This window comes from Pieris brassicae, chromosome 12 (assembly GCF_905147105.1).
Source record: "Pieris brassicae chromosome 12, ilPieBrab1.1, whole genome shotgun sequence".
Taxonomy (NCBI): Eukaryota; Metazoa; Arthropoda; class Insecta; order Lepidoptera; family Pieridae; genus Pieris; species Pieris brassicae.
The window spans coordinates 3,902,546-3,927,501 of record NC_059676.1 but is presented as its reverse complement, the minus strand read 5'-3'; the positions used below and the strand labels follow the sequence as shown (position 1 = coordinate 3,927,501).

The 24,956-nt window shown below is 32.4% G+C and overlaps 2 protein-coding genes across 4 annotated transcripts in view; both read left to right on the top strand.

The window, feature by feature from the left end:
• The first annotated feature begins 108 nt into the window (after positions 1 to 108).
• Positions 109 to 3,317, top strand: LOC123717499 (WW domain-containing oxidoreductase). The gene is made up of 7 exons (XM_045673510.1): positions 109 to 313; positions 439 to 676; positions 1,277 to 1,545; positions 2,126 to 2,305; positions 2,379 to 2,493; positions 2,692 to 2,832; positions 3,059 to 3,317. The coding sequence occupies exons 1-7, from the start codon at positions 222 to 224 to the stop codon at positions 3,281 to 3,283; spliced, it is 1,260 nt and encodes a 419-aa protein (XP_045529466.1). The 5' UTR covers positions 109 to 221; the 3' UTR covers positions 3,284 to 3,317.
• A 3,825-nt stretch (positions 3,318 to 7,142) lies between these two features.
• The window catches only part of LOC123717146, a 76,643-nt gene continuing 58,829 nt past the window's right edge, over positions 7,143 to 24,956 (top strand). For all 3 annotated transcript variants that reach the window (XR_006754775.1, XR_006754776.1, XM_045672992.1), the window contains exon 1: positions 7,143 to 7,460. Coding sequence is in view for 1 of the 3 variants with exons in the window: in XM_045672992.1 (XP_045528948.1) it covers positions 7,398 to 7,460 (63 nt within the window). In the remaining 2 variants the exon portion in view is untranslated. The remainder of the gene's footprint in view (positions 7,461 to 24,956) is intronic.

The following is a 24,956-nucleotide window of genomic DNA, read 5'->3' as shown; positions in this document are numbered from 1 at the left end:
AATATAGATAATGGAAGTTATCAGAATTTAACTAGGTACTACGATCTATTATTTCGTCACGGTATAGTAACTGCACAGCACAGCACAGACTATGCTAATAAATATTTATAAAATAATGTCTACAAAGTCCCGCTGCCAGGTCATATAATTAAAAAATAATTATAAACTAATAGGATTATTATTATTATATATAACAATTATTATTTTATAAGAAATTATTAATGCATCACGTAATTGACTCCGACAGTGAAGATGAACTGCCCTCTGGTTGGGAAGAAAAATCTACTGAAGACGGAAATGTTTATTATGTTAAGTAAGTCTTTAATGGAGTATTTTTTTTTCCCCAATCGTGTTTATATTATTGTTACTATGTTTTAGTAAAGGCACCTAATTATAATTAGGAAAGAATTATAAGTGATACGATGTATATCATTCCAGTTCTTGCAATAAAAAAATTCAGTGGACTCATCCTCGAACTGGCAGAAAAAAAGTTATACCTAAAGATTTGCCTTTCGGATGGTCGAAAATGACAGATGAGGGTGGTAAAGCTGTATATGAACATAAAGAATCAGGAAACACAACTTTTGTTGATCCAAGATTAGCTTTTGCTAAAGAGGAAAAGATGCATATTAATGACTTCCGTCAGAGATTTGATAGTTCCTCAACAGCTTATCAGGTATGTATGTACAACACTGAATATTAATATTTATTCTTGATAGAAAATTAATATAAATGTTTATAAGAGTATATGCTCTAAGAGAAGACATTAATGATAATGTTTATGTTTATAATTAGTGTCTACTCTTAGTGCATATATTATGTAGTATTTGGTTCTTTCATTTAGACATAAATATAGACAATCGATGTAAATAATTGTTTATTTAGTTATGTACACATTATAATTAAAGTCTACTCTTAGTGCATATATTATTCATTATTTGGTTCTTTCATTTAGACATAAAAATAGTCAATTGATGTAAATAATTGTTTATTTAGTATTTTCAGTTATCCTTAATATAAAGGATATTATGACCTTACCAATTTACCCTTCTTCAAGGATGATAATTATTATATATATATTAAGCAGCTTTTATTTGTAAGTCTCCCTTTAAGCCGTTAATATAAAGTAACACCCTTTGCTAAATACTTGTTGATGGACTAATAATAATCTCTATTTAATTTAAACAATGCTGTACCTAATAAGTTTAAATAAAGAAAATATAAGATATAAGACTACAATAATCTTTATAACAAAACCTTTTATTAATCCTTTCAGATACTACATGGAGTAGATCTATCTGGAAAATATGCTCTAATAACAGGCTGTAATGCTGGTATTGGGTATGAAACTGCCAAGTCACTGGCAAGGCATGGGTGTAATGTTTTACTTGCTAATAGAAATATGGAAGCAACAAAGAAAGCAATAGAAGAAATCATTAAGGAAACAAATGTGTCAGAGGATAATTTGAAAGCAATACATTTAGATTTGATGTCCTTAAACAGTGTAAAGAAATGTGCCTTGGCTGTAAAGGCGGTGTTTTCTGAGTAAGTTAGTATTTATTTAACATTCTTAAATACCTACTATGCAAATAGGTACTTGTATCCGAACATTTAATAAATTTGAAGAAAAGTATGTATCGTGTCACGACAATAATGCACAATGGTGGCTAGTTGGAGCCTCCTCACAGCCAACTTGTGCCTACAGAAAACAGCTGCCTATACAGTGTCTGGACAGTATCTGTATCAGTTGTTAGTTGAGGCGCCCCACCACCTCCTCACCCATTTTTCCCATAACACCCAGTGCTTGTGCCAGTTAGTTTCTCCGCCAAATACCTTATTGCTTGGTTTCTTCAGTTATTTTCTTCTCATCAATTGTTACATGTGCAGGGACATTACCATTGTTCCTAGCTTCAGCCCTTCCCCAATAAACTTCAATCAAACTGTGCCAGAGTGAGGTGTCTGCTAGAACACACACTGCGTCATATGAAACCATGTCTTACCCCCTCCCTACTCAACCCTAATGGTGATTACTCTCTGCAACTTTCTTCTTTTTTGTTCTTAGAAATTAAACAATATCAATATATTTATATATCAGTTGAGCGGAAATTATACTTTTTTTTTTCAGCCACTTGGACATGTTGATATTAAATGCTGGAATTTTTGGTCACGCATATGAAGAGACAGGAGACAAAATTGACAAGACAATACAAGTTAATCATTTGAGTCATATGTATTTGGCTCTGTTACTGGAACCATTATTGAAGAAGAAATCACGAGTTGTCTTTGTATCTTCTGAATCACACAGGTATATTTTTATAAGAAAAATCATGCATAGCTGATAACCAAACTTTGCTGCCTATAATATCATTTTGTTTCAGAATGGCAAATTTAAAGAATGTATTTGTAAACCAAAATCTGTCTTCTCAAAAGGAATGGTTCAGTGCAATGATAGCATACAATAATTCTAAATTGTATAATGTTATTACAGCTAAAGTAAGTTATTTGTAAAATTAATATTGTTTTAATTATATAAACTCACAGGTTTATTCTGAATAGTAAGTTTGAAAATTATAATTAAAAAAATGTGTTTAAAATACTTTAAAGCATAAATATTTATTTATGATTTCTTTTCATTGAATATGTAGCATTAACTTCACACACATAACACACATGTTATGGCTTCCTTTTCAGGTTTTAAGTGAAGAGTGGAAAGACAAAGGAATATTGGTTAATTCACTCCACCCTGGAAACATGGTGTCGACAAACCTCAGTAAGAGTTGGTGGCTCTATAATCTATTATTCTTTTTAGTTCGTCCATTTACAAAGTCATTGGTAAGTTTATAATATTTGTTGATTTTCTTCTTTGGCTCTTCTAATTTCTAATGACGCACCGATGTTGAAGTGTAAAGAAATGTTTGTTTTTAGTTTTGTGCACTTGACCCTTGGATTGGATAAAAAGCAAATACATAACAAACTAAGCAACAAGAGTTACATAATGCAATTTCTTGATTATACCAAAAGTTAAAGATCAGATAAATGAGATGTTAATTTATTTTAGCAACAAGCAGCTGCAACTACTGTCTACGTAGCAACAGCTGCCGAGTTGGAAGGAGTAACAGGCTTGTACTTCAATAACTGTTTTTATTGTGAAGAGTCAACATTGGCCCGAGACAAAGAAATAGCAAATGAAGTTTTTTCCATATCCCTTAAGATGGTCCGGCAGCGAATGGGTGTAGATGATATACAACAATATTTAGATAAATATTGTTGTTCAAAATCTTAATAAGTAAATTAAGCAGTTAAAATATCTAATTCTATTGTTTATAATTACTAAGTTGTAACTTATATTTTATTATTACTAAGATTATATTTCTGTTAATGAATTTGGGTTATTTTTTATTTTTGTTATTGTTTTTGTGGTCACAGGATTTAGTAGATATTTTCTGATTAAATTTATATAAAGAAAGGTATGGTTTACGTGATCTACTTTTCACCACCAGTTATAACCTTCTTTAAATGATTCGATTTCATTACGTCGTAATAAAGAATCACAACTACACGGTTCATTAGGTTTCTTTCAGTGAGCTCATGAGGTACCCAAATATCGAGCCTTTTTGTGTACCCAGTTTTTTTCAGATGCGCCAAAACTCTTTTGTAGTCAATTCCCATTGCATACATACTATAATGCGTAAAGACTTTTTCCCAACGAAGTTAGCGAGTGGACATTTTGTATTTCGTTTACCCGATTCCGAAGTTCACTTGCCGTTGAAGTTTGAAGTTCAAAATAATTGTTATTGTAAACATACTTTTTATTATAAACTTATAGATTTCGCAAGGACAAAAATTTATTCGTGTTTCTCCTCGAACGGGAATTTATTCTGAATTATTGACGTAATCGAATCTTAAAAAGGTAAATCCAACGATGCCGAGGGACTGATCCCATTTCTTAAAGGAACTATTAAGTCTTTATTATGTAGAATCTTAATTGGTAAATGTTTTATTACATATTTATAAGTATTATACAGATTCTTACGGACCTTTATTTTATGCGAAAGGGAGCAGGGAGATGTGGGGCTAAATATGGATGGCTCTATGGCACAGCCAACCAGCGGCGGCCTTAGGGGGTGGCGAACAGGAGAGATGGAATGGCTAAAGCATTTAATCGGTTATTACGATTACGATCTCTGTCAGTATAATGAACAACAATTTTTTTCTTTTTAAAAATCTCTTCATTAGTCAATCCAAAATCACCACTAAGATTAACCCAAGAATTCAATTGCTGACAGAATCTTTTAGGGGTTGGAAATGAATGAAGGCTGTCATCTGAAAAATATAAGATAATATATGCATGTCAATATGTTGATAAAGTTTAAAGATTCAACATTAAATCATGAAATAATATGTATCACAGTAACTTTGTGTACTGAAATAAATTAAATTAAATTTCTGCTGTTACTAAGAAGAATAAGACCACGCAATTTCATAATTTAAATAATCTGTTCTGTTAATGTATTTAAACAATACATTCATAAACATAAGCACTAATGCCTGTAATCCCTTACGGGTTAGGCAGGGGTGCATTGCTTTATTACGAGTTTGCATAAGATGTATGTCTTAAATTTCTTTCCAGGTATTTTCGTTACTTTGTCAGGGCTAAACTTTCCAATACCGACCGCCGATTTAAAAGCCCATATTTTTATTTAAATCATTTTTCTTTCTCATATTTCTGGAATCGATTATGTGATGTGTGTGAGGTCCGAATAGAATAGTCCTAAGTTTTTGCACATCGAAATGAGCCCTTTGGGGTGGCGGGTCGCTAGGAGGGGCAGATCTAACAATTAACTATAATAATCTGAATAGTAGACATGCCTTAAAAGCTGTCTTATCTATGTCTGCATGCAATCATATTTCGTAAAGTATGCTAGTAAGACTGTCTTCTGCAAGCAGATAATATATGGATCTCCACTTTCCTGGTATTTCTATCGCTTAGTTTACATTTCTATACTTTCTATTATAGTAAATGCATCACTTACCATTAGGTGATCAACCAAACACACATCGTTAAGGCATTGTGACCGAAATCACAAAATACCACGAAATATTTCGTGAAGTCCTTTCGAAAAGTCTTAAAACACCAATTTACACTACAACCGAGTGCAGAATCCCGACAGTATGCCAGAGAAACTAAAAGCTCGACTCGACGTGCTTACTCACTACAGCAAAATGTTAACGCAACAAGCAGGAATCACTTTGTAATTTGAAATTTTTGTTTTAGACACTTTTGCCGTTGGGAGTTCAGTTGGCATTCAAATACCTCATATAACATTATTTTTCATGTGAAAATTTTAGAAAATATCCTGTAGAAATATTTTGCTAAATTGCATAATTTAGTTAAATTGAATTATTTATTTACTTAATCTGCCTCTATGCGTAAAAGTAAATCAAAGTAGTTTTTGAACGTTTGAAATGTTAATCAGATTTTTTATTAAAGCGGCATCTCTTGAGCACAGTAGAATCTAGGAGATCGACTATAGAAAGCGCTAACATCATAAGAAAAATCACGTTGTATGAGACTGTCCCCCCTGATTTGATCCCGTGCTGAGATTTCACCTGAAACTAGTAAAGGATAATATACGATACGTTAAATGACCATCACACGAAAAAAATTTTCAAAATGAGCTCTTACAATTAATGGCAAGGCACGTAAAGACACAAATTGTTGAAAAAGTAATAAATTCTTGAGTGTAGGTACGAAGTTTCTCGTGTTGAGCAACTTTCAATTATTATACGATTTTTTAATACAAATTCAGCTGAAATTGAAGAACATTTTATTGGTTTCTTAGCCGTTGAAAACTTTATTAAATTGAAATATACCACATGCACTTAGATGTGGCTCTACAACACCTAGACGCATTCACAAATTAGTTCGAGATCCTTATCGAGAAAATGCTTTTCAGTCATCTCTTGTATCAGCGAGAGAATTAGCCGAGGAAAATGATATTGACAGACAGTTTAAAGAAGTCAGAAGACGACGTAAAAGAGGCATATTTATGGACATTAATTGTACGAAGAACTAAATATGTTCATCCGTGTGTATGAAGGAAATGACGTCATAATTTCGGTGCTAAAAAACATAATAAAAAACATTAACTGAGGTTTATCCCACTATCGTAATACTCCTGAGAATTATTGCTACCACACCTGTTGTGTCTGCTGAAAGGAGTTTTTCGAGGCTTAAAATTATTAAAACTTACTTGAGGAATGTGATAATAGCAAGGGCTGAAAGCAAGATTGGCAAGATTATTTCAATCGAGAAGGATGTGGTTCATTCATTACGTTATTGTGCTTTAATTAAAGATTTTAGCCTTATGAAAAGCCGCAAACACCAATTTTAAAATGTCATCATCAAATCAATTTGTATTTGTTAATTTTGTAAACCTTAAAATATTTTAAAACTCAATTTTCATTTAATTGTGTAACTTAAACATTTCTCCTCAAACATGACAAATACCTAAACCAAACCACTAGACCTACTTTCACATCGCATACTTTTTACCAAGGACAAAGGGCCTTGTAAAGACCTGCCAGCCGGAGCCTCGCAATGGGTAAAGCCGCCTCTGCAGCGCCAACTGTGTCAAAAGTAAAGAGATACCTCAGGAGCTGGCCGTTAATAATGGTTTCCATTATTTTGGAGAACGAGGAGTTTATAGATATTGGGAGATATTTGGATTTGAGATTTGATTTGATTTGGATTAGAGCAATCGCCTTTTTAAGGGTTTTGGTTTTGATCTTCCAGCACTTCGGGACAGTGCCCAGCGACTAAAGGTACCGGACAAAGCGCGTTATGACCGAAGCCAGCTCAACGATTTTGTCATTTTGTGACAGCTCCAAAGTGTTGTTTATTTTCATACATAATATTGTACAATAATAGGTTGCAGTTCACAACACAAATTCAATTACAATAATGATATAGTTATATAGTTTCTATCCTATATTATCTATTAATAGAATATATCCTATATATATGAATACAGATATCACATCTGAAGTCAACTGTCACGATTATGTATTACTTTTTTCGATTCTGTCAATTAGCATAATGACTGACAACGGAACAATGACAGTACATTGACAAGTGCTACAAAGTATCGTTTTCTTTTCTAGAAAACAGAAAATTATATTTCAATTTGGGCTTCATAATTGTTATTTTAATCAATTTCGAATTAATACAACCTTCTACATATTCTAATTTCCCATGAACTATAGTTCTAACCAAAGTAACAACAAAGATGTTGCTCCGGACGCTCCCAAGTGTCAATGATATTTCGAAGTGAAATTTCTGTAATGTATTCTAGTAATAAAACTATGTGATTTTGTTTATTAGTGAAAAAGTAAGAATGAGTGACAAAATCAATAGGGAATATTTTCCTCCTGGAGCTCCGGCTTTCAACTATAATGCGGTAAGTGTAACAATCAATTAAGTTATTTACAACTTCTGTAAGGGAGTATCTAATTGTAAATTATTGAGGGTATATCTTTTGCATAGTAAGACGCTCGAATATTACAAACGGTATTCATCACTTCTCTATAGCATATATGGAAACGAGATACGTTCCATATCTATTATTCTACATTTAAAACTCTTAATTGAAATTTTTAGCATTTTAAGTTGGTTAAAAATGCTACCTAAATCACCAAAATCAACCAAATAATAAAATGTCTATTTAATAACAAGTATAATTAAACTGTTAGTAATACATACATGTCTGTAAAATATAAACATCTACATTTTACCAAAACTAAAAAAAAATGGTCATTGAAGATATTTAGTGGTACTTATAAGGCTGTGTGAAAATTGTGTGACTTAAGAGTAAATACTTAAAGAATCCAATAATGTGTAAACTCCATGATATGTCCCTTGATTTAACGACAAACTCCCTAATGCGTTGGAATCAATTGGCTTCAGTTGGCTTTGCTTATTTTCCATACAATGATACTCTCTACATAGCATTACACCCACTCTCAATAACAACAACAATTGAGTAAAGTACTTTATAAGTTCCTAAAATTAGTACTCCTTGGTCGCTTTATTATCCCTGCCCGCAAAAAACTTGACTGTTGGCATGGTACATACAAATATTCTAAGAAATTTGTTCTTTTTTTACAAATTGGGATTGCTTGCATGTGTAGACTGTTGTTGACCATGACTAATAAGTAGGAGTCATGCATTATCTATATGTTTTAGAAAAAGTTTCTTAGAAAATTTAGTAAGTATGAAGAAGACTGTCAGTCTTTGATGCTTTATTCATTAGTAACATAATGGTACAATATTTTTTGTTTTCATTAGAGTCAATATATGGATTTTTTCATGCAAAAAAAGAAAAGATTGTTTATGTTAAGCAATATGTGCAGTAAAAATTGTTATTAGGTTCAACATAAATTTCAAATTTTATATATCATTACGACATAAAGGCAAAGTCATCGACAATTAGAAGAAAATGTTTCCTAAAACATGACATCAAATTTATTAGTTTCATTCCTTATATAGAACAGAAATTCTTGTCTGGAACTATTTTAGTATTTTAAGCTATTTTTATTACTTCATTAAACCTGATAGCAAAAGTAATTCAGTGCTGTTGAAGATAAGAATTCACCCTATCAATAATTCCTTTAGAATACTGCTGATCAGGTTTCTTGAACATCTTTTAGGTATATTCACGTATAAGGTAATATAAAATGAAAATGTCCTTCAACCATATTGTTACCTTACGCTGCATGCATATGATTGAAATCCGTAATTATGCGCGAAATCCGCATCGATTCCGTGTTTCAACGCGGGAAGTTAAAAAATAACATTCATTGTTCACCATTTTCTATTTTATCAACAATTTACTGGTATGAACAATAAGTGGCTCGATCCCACGTAAACAATACGATGTGGAGTAGGCATCTGACACAATTTAATTTGTGCGAAATAATAATAATTCATGAGGTATTTATTCTTTCTTAGTCTCTCACGTTTCTACAAAACGCGAAACTATATTATCTATATTCGAAAACGCTAATTTGTTCATTGTTGTTGGACTTGAAGGCGACGGTTACGTAAATAATTTGTAGTGACAGCGCAGTTAATTATTTGGCTTGCACAAAGCCTTATCGTGCCAAGGGGTTTGATTCGAATAGGATTTACATATAATATTTTCACAATACAAAAGTTTTATTAAAGTTTAGCAGAACTTATCTTTGGTGTGTTCAGAAATGCAGCAGTAATTGGATCGGGGAGGTATCTTATCTTGCAAGTTAAAATGAAGTGTTGCAAACAGTATTGCCAATTCTCCGTATCAGACATAAGATATGGTGAATATGATTTTCACTGTAGATCGGGAATATATAATCGCGACTGTATTACAAGTTTTTAAATAGTTTCTATTACATACAGTGGAACATTAAATTCATACCAACGAAGGTTGCATGTTCAAGGCGAACTCGTACCTGGTGCCGGCTGGTGCTTGCGTGAAATCTGTTATTATTTGAAGTTATGTTTCGTTGTCGTAAAATGCTCGATGGAATGTAGGACAGATCTTCAATACCTAATTTGGAATATATTATCAATATCGAATAATACAAATTCGCGTGGAATTCAAATCAAACTCAAAATATTCATATACGTAAACAAGTACACTTGTGAACGTCAGAAAAGAAGTTAAATTAATTGTACATTTACATTTACTACCTCTTCGCAAGTCAAGGGCGTAGAGCGGGCAAGAAAGTTTCCGCCGCTCTTAATAAATCTATTCTAATCTACTAATATATTATATATTATACATATATTTTCAAATATTCGTCAATTTTATAAAAAGCTTTATTGCTTAATTTACGTTCAACGAGGGCTTTGAATTTGTTTGTTTGAATTTTTGGATTTTCTAATTTCGCTTCGGAGTTTGTTGTAAAAACGAATACAAATTCCATATAAGAAGTGGTTTATCTTCTGGAGCCTGATTGGTTGTATACTCAAATTAGTTCTATTTCGAGTGTTAAACTGAATTTGTTCTTATAAATGAAATGAACATATTAGAAATTAAAGATATGTAACCGTTTCTTTACACTAGTGGTATTACAACATCGTTTTTATGTCACACGTATTGGGTTATGTGAAAATTGTATTTTACATTAAACCATAATGTCTTTTATGCAACCGCAATATGTTGTTGAATTGCCTCATTATAAATGATGTCTAATATTCTTTTTAATGCTCTGTGTCTTAGAATTATACTGCAATAGATTATAAGCATTTTTCTTATTTTCAGGCTTAAACTAAATTTCAGTTTTAGAATGAATCAAAGTCTGATCTGCGAAACGGGCCGAGAAATCTGTAAGCCTCATTTTCTGAACACCGTCTATAAAAGATCAATAATAAAATGAAACCTTTGAATATTTTATACAGCTTTTTATGAATGACCAAGACTATAGAAATTGATCGTCTAAGCTAGTCTAGGCTAAGTCTTATCTAAACTAAAATGCATCAGTTATAGAATGTCTCTTTTTTAGTTACATTCAAAGCCATGAAACCGACAAGGACAAAACATACAATAGTTATTTGACGCTTACGAATAAGGATAGTGATAATTTAGTCGTCATATTTTCTTGTAATTTATGTGTTTCTGACCGCAAGTGCATTGACGTTTGAAGTTGCGGCAGCTATGTCCTCATTAGATTTTCAATGGACGATACCATTTTAAGAGCGCTGAATGTAACTATACTAATTCCAGTCAGGTTTTCTATCAAGCCTTTGTAAGTTTCTCTTAAGAATACGGCCCGTCAGTTGTCAGCTGTCTAAAATGTTTAAAGTTCTTAGTGTATCGATAGGGAAGTTATTGTTAGTTCACAAACAGAATAATTCCGAGTCGATACCTACTTTAGTAAGTACCTTTACGTCAAAAAGAGTTTTTACATACGGAAGTCATAGCTTGAGTAAGTCTTGAAATTTCGGTGCGGTACGTACTCTCTGTAGATGTACTCTCGGACTGCTCTGATCCTTCCTGAATGTAGGAAATTAAAAAGGTCTGTTTAAACGGCCCATTACTTCATAATTGTTACGTTTCGGAACTGGATACATAACAGTCTGTTTTCTATAAAGATATTTTATATGATATACCAACACTATAAAGGAATTGTCATCTTATTTTTATGGGATGATGATTTTCCTTTTTAAAATTAATTTTAGACCGCTCTCCATAAAGTTGATAATAAACATATTTATTAGTTTTGACGTGGTTCAATTTATTCGCTTCCCGAGTCGAATTGGAGTTACGAAATATAATTATGATTTGTCTTAGACTCAGTAGTAACGATAATTTTCATAAATTGATAGCATTTAAATAACAGGTGGCCAGTTAGGTAAGGAGAAAGTAATAACTAGCAGTTTGTAATGTATTAGGAACTTTTGTAATCATACAAATTATGAACACGCAGTATGAGAAAACTCTGGCAGTTCAAGCATTTATGTCTTATGCAATTTGTATTTTGAATAACAGACTATGATCTGCTGTGTGTATTAATTGCTATCTATCATATTACATGCCTTAATCTTGTATCAGTCCCCACTAGTCTTTTGCATAGGATCTGCACTTGAACGAAATAAGTTTCTAATGTAATTTTACATATATGTATGACTAATTATGTGTTAGTTAGAGTATGAAATGTAAAGATTTGTTTTATTAGATTATTTCTATTCTATTGATATAGTTGAGCAGACATATTTTTTTTATATTGATCATTTAATAGGTCTTGTACAATCCTAATACAATTTATTCTTCACGTAGATATCTGTGGTATATGATATATTCTTATGGTATTAATTACTTTATATAACCGATTTCCGTCAGATTTCCTGACGAACGCTGTATGCGCTGATCGAAAAAGAGCGAAAACTGATTTCTAAACGGTTAGCCGCGTTTCCTCGACACGCTACTTAGTCCGGCCTCCCGTCACGACCTGACGAGCGACATAACTTATGACACGGTGTGAGCAAAAATTAATATATGACAAATGACAACGCTTAATTAATGTCTATGCCTAATAAAGCGAAGCCTAATAAACATTGCGGTGCGTTCGAAGACCCGTGTACCAATGGATTGTTTTTTTTGTGCACAGACTACAATTATAGTGTACGCTGTGGCACTATCTCTGTTACATTGGAACCCCAGTGATCCTTTGTAAAATGTAATTATAATAGTTTTTAAGCGGAGTTATATCATCGACAGTAGGCAAGCGTTCACCTTCAGACAATCGCGAATTTTGACCTTGAAATTAAAAAGCTTGCAGGTTTTAAGTAATGCTTATCCCTACCACGGAGTTATTGCGTTGCTTATAATTGCAAATGCCTAATGTTAAGGAATCCTACATAAGACATTGTGATTGTAATCTGAATTGTTATTTGCATTTTATATGTAAATTCTTTTATCATTTCAAGTTTGAATGTCAAAACTATTTCAATATCCATATATTAATTTTATTCAGTTAAGACCATTCTTTATTATATATTAACGATTACTTAATTAATCGTATATAAACCACATATAGACAGCAAATATGCTTTTGACCCTCAATACTGACGGCGTGTGCCACAGAAGGCTTAGTTGCATATGAGATGTAAAAAATATTAATTATTTTTTGTTGATAAATAATGATGAAATTCTTCCCGTTAATTAAGTAAATGTTTTATTAACATTCTTTAATTTTTCTTTGTCCAAAATACACTGCTAATCCAACCAATCACTCCTCATTGATTATGCTTAAACATTTTTTTCAATGGAACACTTAAACCTTACACACACACATACGAATTGGCATAGTCGTTGTCGTAAGTTACAATAGTGATCATGTTTCGCACCTCCTTAGCCCTCATGCCCACGAGACGGTTTTTCGCCCTTATAAGTGCCTCAAACAATGGGTGAAACATTTTTATCTTAAATGATATAGATTTGAGTTGTTGCAATAGTGCACTTATGAGTTCATGTCTACAAGTTGAGTGTCCGACAAAGCTGTTGTCGTGACATAAAACTTGACACTGTAGGCGTGCCAGTTCGCATAGTAAAATTTGTATATTGTTACAGAATCATAAATTATATCACAAACAAGATTATAAGCCTTATTATCTTTGGTCATGATGTGTAAATGATTTGCGTGACTGTTTAAAGTCAAGATTTCTTATATTTTTTCTATGTATTTAAACTTTTTGTCAATTCAGAGAAGAAAATAAATTTTATTCATTACATTAACACAAAATTAATAGAATAAGATATCAACAAGTTTTTCTTACTGCTATCAACAAGTTGAAGTAGAAATGTATTGCATAATCAGCGATATTATCTGAATCTGTCGATTTTATCACGCCTATCAAGATCACTGTTAAGTGGTCTCAACATTAAGCCTAAGGCTATATTCCTATACTAGGAATCTATTTTTACTAAGTTTATTTAGTGCCTTTAAAAGTTTTATAAAGGCTCAACGCACTCCTGAATATTTTTTGCGGAAGACAATTGGTGTGCATAAGTCAACATTGGTACAATCCATTGATTTACCGTTATCACCTCATTTTATATTTTATTTAAATCATATTCATCAAATTAATTTTTCTAATCAGCTCTGTGGTTATTCTACATCATAAGTACAACTTTATATAAATTAAACATTTTTCTTTTCACCATCACCGTTTGCGGCCTGTCAATGTTAAATTATAATATTATTATAATGTATGTGTATGTATTTTTTTATGTTATTTAAATTGTAGGTACTTTTAAATTGACTAAACATAAAAAGAAACCCACAATCAGCCATATAAAGCCTTGCAAATGTCATATTAGTTAGCATAATGTTCCCACACTATCACTATATACCACCTTTGATAGCTACACGGCAGTGATCCAAACTTCTGAAAAGGTGATTAAATCGTATGATAGCCATGGCGTAAGAATTTTTATAAATACATACATCGTATTGCAACATACAGGCTCACAAGCCGTTATAATTTTTTAAATCAACAGAATAATGTATTTTAGCAAACATTCGTCAAGCTACAAGTATAACGCAAATCAACATGGAGATCTAGAACGTTCCAATTTTCAGTCTAGATTATCTGAAGTAACTTGAACTTGAGTGGTGTAACCAATATTCATCGAGGTGTATTCTATGTAGCGGTTTTTAATGTGATATCCCTGTAATGTGATTCAACGTTGGTCTTATAGCAATGGCTTACATCTGTTTTGTTATAACCATGTACCTTAAGATACATGTAATATTATGGTGCCCACCACTCTGCTGAATATGGGAAAGTATATTTTTGGTAATGTAAATAATGATATACAATTACAAAAGTAACATCTAAAATATAAGTAACTTAAAGCTAATCTTAAGAATCATACGTCACTCGTAAGACTAGGCTCCAAAATACAATGAAAGTGATAAATAAATATAATATAAATGAGAGGATGTGGTTAACAAGTGTTTATGTAGAAGGGTTTTAAAAGACGTAAGAGTGACGACGTATGCGATCCTAAAAAACTTGCCTAAAAAGGATTAATAAAACCTTCACGCTCTTTATCGTAAAACACACAATATTTTCGTTGCTATGTGTTAAAAGTCTTGTATTGATAGTTACAAATATCGATAGTTAACAAATATCTATATAAAAATGTACTATAAATTTCACCATAGAATCTAAAAGAAAATAATGATAGCAGTAATGGCGTACGCAACCAAGAAAGAAGATTACAAGGATCATTTGTATACAGTATCCTACAAGTATTTTAAAAGTGCTTGTACTTGGACTGTAAATGCTCATTTCAAAATGCGCTTATAATATAAAGTAATACTGTTTTGTTTGTTTTAATTGGAGTAAAATAAAAGTTCTATGTGGCTATCAATATATAGGTTATCTTTGAATTCTTTGAAGTCGGATACAAAACAGATGCATTCCGTAGAAGTCTTATAAGAATTCTATGAAGCTTTTATCTTAAAAAAATTAAGGAAAATTCTATTAATTTCCAAAGATTGTTGAAAATGTTTTATTAAAAAGTAGTTAGACAAGGATAAAGATTACTGCTATGGGTATACAATGGCTTACATCATTGTTTACATTTCAGGAATGCAGTTTATACTGGAAAACAACTTTATGACATTGTAAATATACGGCAAGGAATTGCCATGGTATAGCAAATCACGCTTGCGTTACCATTGTTTTCTTTGTTATGGTAACGATGCATTGTATGTATTTGCACTTTAAAGTGCGATATTGAGAAAAACAATATAAATTAGAATTTATTTTGGGTAGCCAAGTCTAAACAAACCTTTTCTCTTCATTAATATTATGGTACGATACACGTTTAAAGAACCTTATTTTCATTAACAAAATGAGAATTTTATTTTCATGAGAATTGAATTATTATACCAATTGTACGTCGCCATCGGATAGCAGTTTATGTTTTGTAAATTAGTATAATAAATAATGTGTAATTTTAATGTCTTTTAAATTCAATTATTATAAATACGATTGTAATTTATTAAATAACTGAGGCAGCGTACAAATTATCAGAGTCTTTAGAAATATAGCTCATCGCTACATTGTTTAGTAATTGACACAACATAAATAAAAATATATATAAATATAATAAAATGTTTTATTAAATTTATTGTATGGATATTTATATATTTATACAATAAATCAACACAGAGGACAACTGGCGGTATTATCACTTTCGGCCGATTTCTTCCAGGCTACCCAATTTAGGAGAAAAATTTGATAAGGCAAGCGCAATAAGTGTAAAAATCCATAAGACATAGACAAAACGATTGGAACAAAAAAATGCAATATATGTAAACAGTGAACAGGACTCTATTAATATAACAACATATGGGCAAGAAAAAGTGCACATGATTCACGATAATATTAGATCAGTTACACATCAGTTAGTACGAAAGTTAGGGATATTGTGATACTACTTGTTTTGTTATTGAAGTGTTCTGGAAACTCAATGTAACCGCTTCATGACTACAGTTACGTCAAATAATACATTTTCGTGAATTGAAATAGTCTATTGATTTCAGTTAATAAAATGTATTGTCAAAGTCAAGCTAAGCAATTACATCAAAGCAAATTAAATCAATAAAGCTAGTTAGTTTCGTCAACAATCAGTCTTTGAGTCCTTAGAGTAAGATTCACCGCTAAGTCTCAAATCTGAATCTTAACCTTTATTTGCAATGTAATATCATTGTAAGTAAATTAAATGGAAAGTGTGTGTGAGGATTTCTACAGACATTATCGATTAATGATGCCATAAGCTGTTCAACATCCTGTCACTACTCGGAAGATTAAACCGGTAACGAAACGACTTAATAGATAACTTACGTTAGCTTAGATGCAGTTAGAGAAAGTAAATTTTGTCTATATTATATCAACTATTGTACTTAAATAAAAAAAAGTAGCAAAGGTGAACCCTCAAAAGTACGCTCAGTAAAAAGAAACACATACAAATCTACATTTTTATGTTATTTAACCGCTGGAAAAATTGAAAGATAATCGAAGAAAAAACAAAAGACGGCGTTAAGTGTAAAGACGTCCCTGATTGGACTATGGATGTCGGATGTCTTAGACGTAGTTTTTATGATTCACTTCTTTTTTTATTGGGAAGTAGTTTAATAATCGATCTTGATCCAACTCCGCATACGGACTCGCCTGTCTACAATATGCCGACAACGACTTATATTATATTTCGGCCATATGCTTGCCAGAACTTGGAGAAACTGATCGTGACACATCACGTGGCCGTTCACCATTTTTTTTAAAATGAGGAGAATGCATTTCCGCACTGAGTGTAGGACTCGCTCTAAAAGCCCTACCCACTAAACCCCTCCCACCAATCAGGTCACTGTTGGGGTAACTTGGGGTCGCGTAAGCATCTACCAAGAGACCCCGTGACTGGCTGCTAAAGCAACCATCTTGCATTACATTGCTATCGCCTTAGTAGGTTGCAGTAGGGTTGCAATTTCTTGCACCCAACACGTGATTCGCCGGCATGTTCTCGCTCGCACATACAACGCAATGTGGTGCTTCGTCACATGTGACAGATTTGTGTCCCTATAGACCTATAGCACACATTGCTACGGTCGCGTGGCCGTTCACCAGCCAGATGAACAGATCAATTGAGAGGCTAATTGTTCTCAAAACGGACAATTGTAATAAAAGAGGCGCTGGACAGAAACCGGTGGAAACAGATTGTAGGATCCAGGTGTTTCCTTGCTTACCAACACGCTCAGACATGAAGAGAGATAAAGAATAATATTCTGTGCTTTGCAATAACAATTATTGTTTTGTGGGTGGTTGAAATCGTTGCTTGCAGACGATGCATTGACCAATTAGTTATTTTTATTAACAAATAGGATGCGTCTTAATTGTTTATATTGCATTGAAACTAGTTCGGTGAAAGTGGAATTTTAGTATGAAATAACATCGTTCTCATTTATTAAAGGTAAAACATGTTCTTTTTTTAAATTCTATCCACCTTTTAAAGACTTCACGCTGTAGTAATTCCATAATTCTATTTTTATTCATTATATAATGCGTTTTTCGTATCGAACAGGAACAAATAATAACGGTCGGCATATTTTGATAAAATGTAATGCTTAATATTTTGTAAAGACTGGTCATAAAACGTTTTAAATATAAAGATAATTTGGTTATTAGTGCTCGGGGTTCGAATTTTATTATATTTATTTTGATACCCGCAATACGTTTTCAGACCATTTGTTCTGGGATACCGTGACTGTTGCAAGATTGATTTACATTACTGATGGCCAAGATTAAAAACCGTAATTACGTCATTAGAATCCACGATATTTCAATGTTGAGGGATTATACCAAGATTAATTATTATTACTTTCCTTATGAACGTTCATAGTTTACATTGTGTTACCTATATTAAGTATAAATTATTTTAAATCAGTTTTATTTTTAATTTCGGCGAAACAACTTCCCGTCAGTACATAGGGCATTATAAATTATTTGCGTAACACTCGAGATAAAAGAAGGAGCCTTTATAAGGAGAACACACTTGGAAATTGTGCACGGTGTCTTCATTAATGTTGGCACAGCATACTTTTAGTAAGGTAACATTTAAACTCGATTATATTTAATATGAGGATAAGTAGCAATAACAAAAACATCAACCAATTAGACACACCTTGAAATGACAAACCCTTGTTGAACACGCATAAATGTAATAAGAAGTAAAGTAGGTCATTGCATCACAATATGAGTTCGTACTATGTAGGCGACTTTTATTCTCGTGTGTTTTAGGAGACTTCTACATTTTTTTTAAACAAATCGGTGTACAACTACTACGAGTACTAGGCCGGCCAGTATATATTTTATTTGTTAATATCTAAAAAAATTACATACTTACACAATTATATATCAGAGCATAATAATTACAATATTATATAAACCAATATGGCTTCAGCCTGATTTAGTTTACATTTTTTTAAAGTAACATAGGTACAAATGGTTGTTCCTTTGCCCCATTACGGTATAATACGCAGACACGTCTCAAGTCGTTTTTTTTAAATATTTTTTGCAGTATTCTGCATAAACAATGTTTGTTACGGCTACAAAGGAGGTTATTTGTTTAGTTGTGTCAATTTAGTTTTTTTTACGGCAAAAGCGGTGCGCGACCACACTAAACAAAATTGGATTTCCACTTATTCAACACTCTGTGGTTATCTAGTTATTAACTGACGTTAGTAACTTCAAAGATTTGGTAAGTTTAGATTTATTTCGGTAACAATTTTTGTTTAGATTTTTTGTTTCTCAAAAATCTTTGTTCTGCATAACATATTGTGAAATGGAGTATTTACATTGGGTGCGTCTGTATGAACACGATAATCTCAGAAAGTTAATAGAAAGTGCAATTCCTAAAGGTTTGAGTGATCTATATGTATTTATAAATTATCTATTTTCGTTGGTAATATTGCGCGTGAATGGATGGGTCAATTTCGCATTTTTTTTGTTGTGCTTATTGATGTCAAAAAAAATAAAGGAAGTTAAGCGGAACATTAAAAAAATTAAGAAACAACGTCGTAACATTAACGTAACGTAATTTTATGTAACTGTCAGTTGTTTCACTTTGTCAGAATTGTCAGATTGATAGAATAAATATTAAAACAAAGCCTATACTAGTTTTTGAATAATTATTCCTATTCATACAATGTTTGTTGATTCAGCTAGTTAATTATACTGTAAATTTGATTGAATTATAACCATTATTGTTAAGCAACAAAAACACCCCATAGTACCTACGCGATGCCCATGGGCGAAGCGGCGGTAGCATAAATAAATCTAACGGAACTTAAAATATAGGAGTGATGTGCCACTATTCCTAAAGATTAAACTTTTAAGAGAAATTATCTTTCATACGGGCTCGGTGATGAATATGTTCGCATTCAACGAGTTATAAATATCTGTTAATACGTATGGCATGTTCTGAAATAAGACATAAGCAATAACATTAATGTTCGGAACGGAACTGAGCTTTCTCAACATAGGAGGTTTCCTAGTGAGGGCACCGGACTTTTTTATAATTTCCAACATCATTACTGCTCCTACAATTAGTATGATGATGTTCTACCCTAATCGTGCTAAGAAAGTTAGTCCGACCGCTATGGATATATATACTATACTATACTATGCATATAACTACTAACGACTTGGGCATTCTTCCGGCCATCCAGTGTTCGTGGAAAAAGCGCATAATATTCTTCCTCTACATTCCTTAAACGTATTATTTATATTTATAATACAATATGACCAATATTTTACTGATACACATGGCCGGCCAATCTTTCGTCGTAGTCAATAACTTTCATTCAGTTTCGTAATAGCCATTAATTGGACGCAACGTGCACACGAGTGAGCACAGATTCCATAAATCCGATATCATCGTTATTGACATTTTAAATGAATCTATTGTCTAATCTATTGTTTTTAATCTATGAAAATTAATCACTCTAATCGGGAAGATTATGTAATAGGTTTAAATTAGAAAGCCTTGATAATCAACCATGAATAAAATATTATAGTCAATATACGATAATCAATACAATAGATAAGAACGCGTAATTCATTACTTTTGATTTTAAAATTTGTTTTTTTTCGTATTTTTGGCTAAATATAATTTAGATCCTAAATCTACTGGTTTTACGCGCGGGTGGTTAATTATTTTTCTTTGAATAAGGGCATTACTACTATAGTTAATGTATAACCATTTGTTACATTAACTATAGTTAAATGACTAAGTCAGTAGTTTAATCGTAAATGCGTTTTTCGATGTATATTTTAACTATTGTGTAACTTAACAATTAGTCTATTTGTTGCCAGTGCAATGAATCATGACATCAACATTTATTTTGTATGTCAACACTACACATACTGAGTGAATGAAATCACTTAAATGGCGGCCCTACCGCTTCTAAACCACCTGAACAATTAAAAATAGAGATTATAAAAGTGTGTACGTAGTGCTAAAATAGAAACCAATCTTTATACACAAAACAATACAAATTTTAAGGGGTGTTTTCAAGCGGGCCTAAAATAAATTAAAAACTAGCTAGCGTCATAAAATTTTAAAGTGATAGTCGTAACTGCCTACGTAAATTACAAAATAGAAATCGCTTCAATTGTTCGGCGCAATTAAATTTGCATGATTCGAGTACATAAAATAAATACACCCACATTAATTATTTGCCATACATGGTATCGATTTGACTCAATAACAGTCGTTTTCACAAATCTTCCGGTTATAAAGCGCTTTATTACTTTATTGTGTAATTTTGGTTTATTACATTCACTTCTATATTCATATATTATTTTTTACTGTAATGAGGATTTGAGGAAGTCAAAATAAATTGTAAACATTATTATTAATACAATAACTAGCATATTGCTGAACATTTGTTTTTAAATATATATGATACAAATAAAGTCTATGTTATTTAGGTATGGTTTATGTATTGTGAAAGAATGCTTGAACTGGTCCAATAATTTTTCACTTAATTCGTTTAAATGCAAATTTAGTTTCACTCGTATGATAGAAATAGAACCACTGCTCTCAGTTCCTCCTACATTTCGTAACTAGGTACACTAAACGTTCATTATTTACGAAATAAATAAATAATTTAATCGCGTACCTGCACTCTACAACGACTATTTTTCAACACTAGACAAATTCAATTCCATTCGCAACTCATTCAAATAAGATATTCTTAAAACACTATTAGAAATGTCATATATAATAATATAAATATCAAGCCGATTTCAGCTTACACTCTTCAGTTACACACACGCACACTCACGCTCGCACACACAAAAATCATTTTGTATTGTAGTTAAGAAAGCAGAAAGGTTTTCTAAATATATAAATAATATTAGTATAGTAAATAAATACAGTATAATAATATGAAGTATATGGTGAAGCGTAAATATATGATAAATGTAAGTACAGTGTCTATGTATGCCTGGCGAACATTTAATAATATTTGATAAATAACACAAAACTTTTACTATGACATATCACATTACAAAGATTGAAACTTTCCTAGGGTTGAAGTTTAAATAAACTTCTGAACGTAAACGCGATATTATTTGCGAGAGATGCATGTCTCAGTGCTGATTGATGAAAAATTATTTGAAAAGTCTAGTTTTTTAATCATGTAATGACGAATAATTATTATTGTATTTGCATAAAGAAAGTGTACGTCAGATAAAATCTTACGTTCATAGACGTTCACATGATAATCGTTTTTCGATATTTTTTTCTAATCGAAATGACAATAATTTGCACTTCAATTTTATCCTAACTATTTTCAATCTATATAATATTATATTTTTATGATCTGAAAGTTGGCGTTCTAATCGCTAAGCAACTACTACATTAGTCTAATTGTACTTTTAACTGTTCTATTTTAACGAAAGTCTTTCGTCTCCTTCTGTTTACAGGTGATGTATTTTTTATGAATAAAGTTACCAAATTTAAATTTATTTTATAAACATGTATCCGACTTGAACAATCGTACTGATACAAATTTAGAATAACCTCAATTTACATCGAACTGATTTGTATTTAGAATGATTTAAATTTACTTCGTACTGATTTAAATTTAGAATAATTTAAATTTACTTCGTACTTATTTAAATTTAGAATAATCTCATACTGTCATACAATATATGTAGTTACCAGTATCACATTGTTTCCTCATTTAAATTGTGATCAACCATCAGAGTCAACGACCGTGTCGTGCAGCAACATTACTTGCATATTTATACTTGGCGGGTATGGTCTGGAATGCCAACGTTTTCTTTATATATCACTGTTATATGGCAGGAAAATTAATAAGTGCATTATATTGTGTCATCAACCTTAAACTGTACTAAATACTTAGTATTATTATTCTTAAAACTATCTTCACAGATCAATAGAGGCTGATCAACTACTTGCCTATTATAGTGACAAATGATCATGTAACAGATACAGAGATCTGAGGCCCAGACCTGTTGTAGCGCCAGTGATTTTACTACTGTACTGTTGTTTTTTTTCCACAACATTTAAAGACAACGCATTTATGTATGTAAACCTGATGTTCTGCGTTTGAACTCCAGGTCCATACTGATTTTTTCTATATAAGTATTACGGTGCTGGAAAACATCGTGATGTAGGTTATAACAATTCACGGCGTGTGTGAGGTGTCAGATAAATGCTGCCGAAATTTAATTCTAAGAGCATATGCTGTGGCGTAATGGTTATTTTGTATCTAGGGTTTGATTCCAGGAAGTGATACAATTATTCCAATATTCAGTCTGATTCTGATCCCCATAAAGTATTTCACGTATACGCCGCGCTAGGCTATGCGTTAATAATATACAGAGGTAAAGAAAAGATATAATCAACTCTTACTAGGCCATCTGATACAGATACAAATCTGTCGCGCTCGCACTTAGATGTCGGCGTTTATCGGCGAAAGCAGTTGTAAAATGCGCGTGCGTAACTCGATCACGACTCCGCTCTGCATTTCTATTACATTTTCCATGCCACAATTTCCAAATTTCAACATTCGGTATAACCGGAGATACACCAAATCGCGTGCCGTCACGAACGGTCCACGTGTTAACAAATTGTCTTCTAAGTTCTTTAGTCGCTTATCACGCCTTCAAATAACGATATTGCGATATAAATTGTTCTCGTGTCATTACGGCGTTTACACAATCGAATTGTCCGGCAATTGCGACAAGGCGATAGAATTACTTTTCGTAGTGCCAAAGGAGGTTTTAATCAACATTTCTAGTTTGATAGTTTTTGTAGTGAAATATTCCTCTGTGAGACCCGCCGACATTTTTGGCCTATTTTGTCAGGTCAGCAGGGCGCAGCTCCATAAATTATTACGTAACTGGTGACTTGTATGCTGCATTGACGTGAATTTATTTTTCAATGTAACAGGAAGCGAACGGATGTGACTCTTACCTAATGCTAAGTAAACCGCCACCCATGGAAACTCACTTTTCCAGAAGGCTCGCAAGGGTGTTGCCGGCCTTTTAAGAATTGGTACGCCCTTTACTTGAAAGACCCTCAGTCGAATTGGTTCGGAAATACTTCAGTGGGCAGCTGGTTTCACATAGTGGTGGTGAAAGCTGCCTTGAGTAACGCTCAGTTGTGGCCGTCGAGGTGATACGGATGGTATTTTGTATTCTGCCTTGACGTCTGATGGACGTCCGAACAACAAAAAAAATGTCTATGAACATATAGTATAGACAAATGTCTCATGAATGAATTATATTGGCTGCTTACGGTTATATCGACTTAGTAAATGACTCTTACCTAGTTAGCTCTCTAGAGACGAACAAGACATTCGTGATTGGACTCCGTGACTTAATAACTTTGACGAAATAGCATTTTAGACGTCGTGCCAGTTCATTTAATTATCTACTCGATACAAGGTAATGAGATAACATGAATTGTGCTATTAACTCTTACCGTTATGATTCTTTAATCATAATGCTTGGGGCTCTTTTTGACTACTTATAATTTGCCAGTATGCTCATGGTTACGCCTCTAATTAAAAACTGTGTGTTGAGTTTAAATTCAATTTGAGAATACCGTTTAGTAGTAAAATCAACCGTTCACAAAGGATTGGCTGTCCTGAAAGTCCAAGCCGAAATTAATGAAACCTTTCCAAAAACTTATTTACGAAAAAGGTCTCCGCTATCTATTAAAGGTAAAGTTAAAAAGCTTGTATTCCACACGCAACTGACGTTCTATAGCAATTTATCTATTTAATCACAGAAAGGACGGATTATTTAAATAAATTATAAGACTAAGAGAAATGATGCAATAGCGAAGATATTACAGTATGTCGTTTAAGGTAGTTTTTGCCGTGCACCTACACAATGTGGCACCAACTGCCCACTGAAGTATTTCCAAACCCATTTGACTTGGATCCTTCAAGAAAAGAGCGTACCAATTCTTTAAAGGCCGGCAATTTACTTGCGAGCCCTTTGGCAATGCGAGTGTCTTTTGGCGGTGGTATCACTTAATATCAGGTGAGCCTTCTGCCCCTTTGTCTAATGTTCTATCAAAAATAGTATGCATAAAGTTTATGAGTAAAATTCGAAACGAGACAGCGCTAAGCCCTACGTCGAAAATGTGTTGGATTTTGACACACGCCAGTCATGGTATGCGCTGTTTCATTTCTGAATATAGCGGTAAGAGCGAAAACTTATCTTTCAAATATAAAGTATTTTTTTAAGAAAAACACTTTTTACTGAACGGATTAAAGCTATGTATTACTTTTAAAACTTATAGTTATTTACATAATTCTAAATTTTAAATTTTTTGCCGACGTTTCGCGTACTTTTC

What these genes read in the sequence shown, in the direction of transcription:
- LOC123717499 (XM_045673510.1), top strand. Translation starts at nt 222, where the DNA reads ATGCATCACGTAATTGACTCCGACAGTGAAGATGAACTGCCCTCTGGT. An exon ending in ATAATGTTATTACAGCTAAA is followed by an intron (nt 2,494 to 2,691) that starts GTAAGTTATTTG and finishes CTTCCTTTTCAG; the next exon opens with GTTTTAAGTGAAGAGTGGAA. An exon ending in GTCCATTTACAAAGTCATTG is followed by an intron (nt 2,833 to 3,058) that starts GTAAGTTTATAA and finishes AATTTATTTTAG; the next exon opens with CAACAAGCAGCTGCAACTAC.